This window comes from Camarhynchus parvulus, chromosome 12 (assembly GCF_901933205.1).
Source record: "Camarhynchus parvulus chromosome 12, STF_HiC, whole genome shotgun sequence".
Taxonomy (NCBI): Eukaryota; Metazoa; Chordata; class Aves; order Passeriformes; family Thraupidae; genus Camarhynchus; species Camarhynchus parvulus.
Window position 1 is genome coordinate 8,778,505 of NC_044582.1, and position 2,148 is coordinate 8,780,652.

Genomic DNA, 2,148 nt, shown 5'->3' on the forward strand with positions numbered 1-2,148 from the left:
AGTTCTAGTGATTCGCTACCTTCATAAAAAAGGATGTGCAATGTATTTTGAATTTAAATTTGGCTAATGATTCCTTCCAGTTGCTTTGTCTGGGAGCCTGAAGATCCCTGTGTCACTGAATTTCTGCTCCCTTGCAGGTTCTTGCTGACTATGATGTAGCCGGCATGGAACTTCCTCTTTCCCCAAGTCTCACTCCAGAGCGCATTTTCCAATCCCTTAGTCACATTCTATGGTCTTTCCCTGGGCTTTCTCTGATTTGTCCACGCTCTTTCTGAACTATGGGTAGCTAAACTGCAGCTTCCCTGTAACTCCTGCCATAGGGAATTATGTCCCATGGACAATATGATCTGACTACACCACACTTCCCTGGATTGCACACGAACCCACAGCGAGTATCTGAGAATTGCACTGCAGGGTGGGTTCAGGCAAAAAGTAATCTGACAAAGTCACAAAGGTGAAAGTGAAAGACATTTTCCAGGGAAGCTGTGTATGCCCCATCCCTGGAAGTGTTCAAGGCCAGTTTGGTTGGGGCATTAAGCAACCAATTCTAGTGGAAGTAGTCCCATGCCCATGGCAGGGGACAGGGCCTTTAAAAAAGGCCACTTCCTACCCAAACCATTTTAGGATTCTATGGCAGTCCTACATCACACCTGTGTCAGCACAGTTACATCCAGCAGCTACAACATCATGTGCATGATCTACATTTACAAACAGAAGGCCAGTGACAACCAACTCACCCTGGAATGTGGTCAGGACAACAGAGCCAGGATTGGCTGAACCCTCTCTGAGGTCACAATCGCACGGTTTGTGAGCAACAGGTTTGAAAAGAATGTCTGTGGTCAAGCAGCTCTTGGTGTCCTTGCACTGCAGCAGGGCAGAGCAGCTCATGGGGTGGGCTGAACATCTCTCTACCCTCCGCATGCTGATCAGCCTTGGTAGGAGAGAGAAAACCAGGCATCTTCCAAACAACCCCAGGTGTCCTCTGAGATGGTAGATTACTACAGAGTCCTTGGACTGCAAAAAAATGCCTCACAGGATGCTATTAAGAAATCCTACCACAAACTGGCACTAAAATGGCATCCTGATAAGAATCCCAAAAACAAGGAGGAAGCTGAGAAGAAATTCAAAGAAATTGTTGAAGCATATGAGACTTTGTCTGACCCTCAGAAGCGATTATTCTATGACAAGTCTATTGAGGAGAGCAGAGCCCGCAGAGAGAGAGCCTCGGAGAGTTATAACAGCTTCTTTGATTCTCATCATGGATTCACCCATCAAGACGAGTTCTTTGGAGGCATGTATCCATTTACATGTATTTTCTTGAACCCTTTTGACATCAGAATCAATGGTGAGAACTGGCAGAGCAGCAGTGGAAGAACAGGAAGGCCCAGGGAGCCGTTTGTGCAACGGAATTCATTCTGTTCCAGCGGGCACCCCACCTCCTTCTTTGCTGAAAACACATCTGGGCCATACGGTCTCAGAACAGTGATAACCACTACTGAAGTGATCAATGGCAAGACTATCACCACCCGGAAAATCTTTGAGGATGGGCAGGAGACAAAGGAAGTGGAAGAGGATGGCCAGCTGAAGTCTGTAATAATCAACGGGAGAGACTACCTGAATTCTTAACGTCACTGCAAGCATTGACTGCAAGCTATGGGATGTGCTCTCATAGCTCAACGGATGGGATTTACTACAAGAGTGTCAATAAATGCTCTTGACACAACCGATGCAGACTTCTCAATGGTTGGGAAAAAAATGTTTCAGGTAAAGATACAGTTATGCTAAACTAAAGAGTGTGAGTCCACAAAGCCTGAATGAGGTGCTAGATAGTGATTATTCAGTAAATATGTATTACAGGTACATGTGAAAGCAACCTTGCTGGTTTGCCAAAGAGACCAAGTTGATTAATACAGCAATAGGAGACAAGCTGGTTTGTGGACACGTAAGAGAGCCCTATAACAAGCTATAGGTTCCCTTCCCAGTCCTTGAGATGCCAGTGTTAAAGTTTACCAGCTGGATGAATAAAGCCTTGTGTCATGCTCATACACAACCCTAAGTGAAGAATATCCTTCCTACTTTTGGTTTATGAGAAGATGTATATCCATTGAAAAAAGGTTTTTATACACAGGCAAGGAGGTTGGCAGGGGT

At 45.3% G+C, this 2,148-nt stretch overlaps 1 protein-coding gene across 1 annotated transcript; it reads left to right on the forward strand.

The window, feature by feature from the left end:
* The first annotated feature begins 914 nt into the window (after positions 1-914).
* DNAJB8 (DnaJ heat shock protein family (Hsp40) member B8) lies at positions 915-1,626 on the forward strand. Its single transcript, XM_030956934.1, has one exon. It carries the CDS (start codon positions 988-990, stop codon positions 1,624-1,626), a length of 639 nt encoding a protein of 212 aa, XP_030812794.1. The 5' UTR covers positions 915-987.
* The last annotated feature ends 522 nt before the right edge of the window (positions 1,627-2,148 follow it).

Coding starts and splice junctions, on each gene's coding strand:
- DNAJB8 (XM_030956934.1), top strand. CDS start 988: ATGGTAGATTACTACAGAGTCCTTGGACTGCAAAAAAATGCCTCACAG.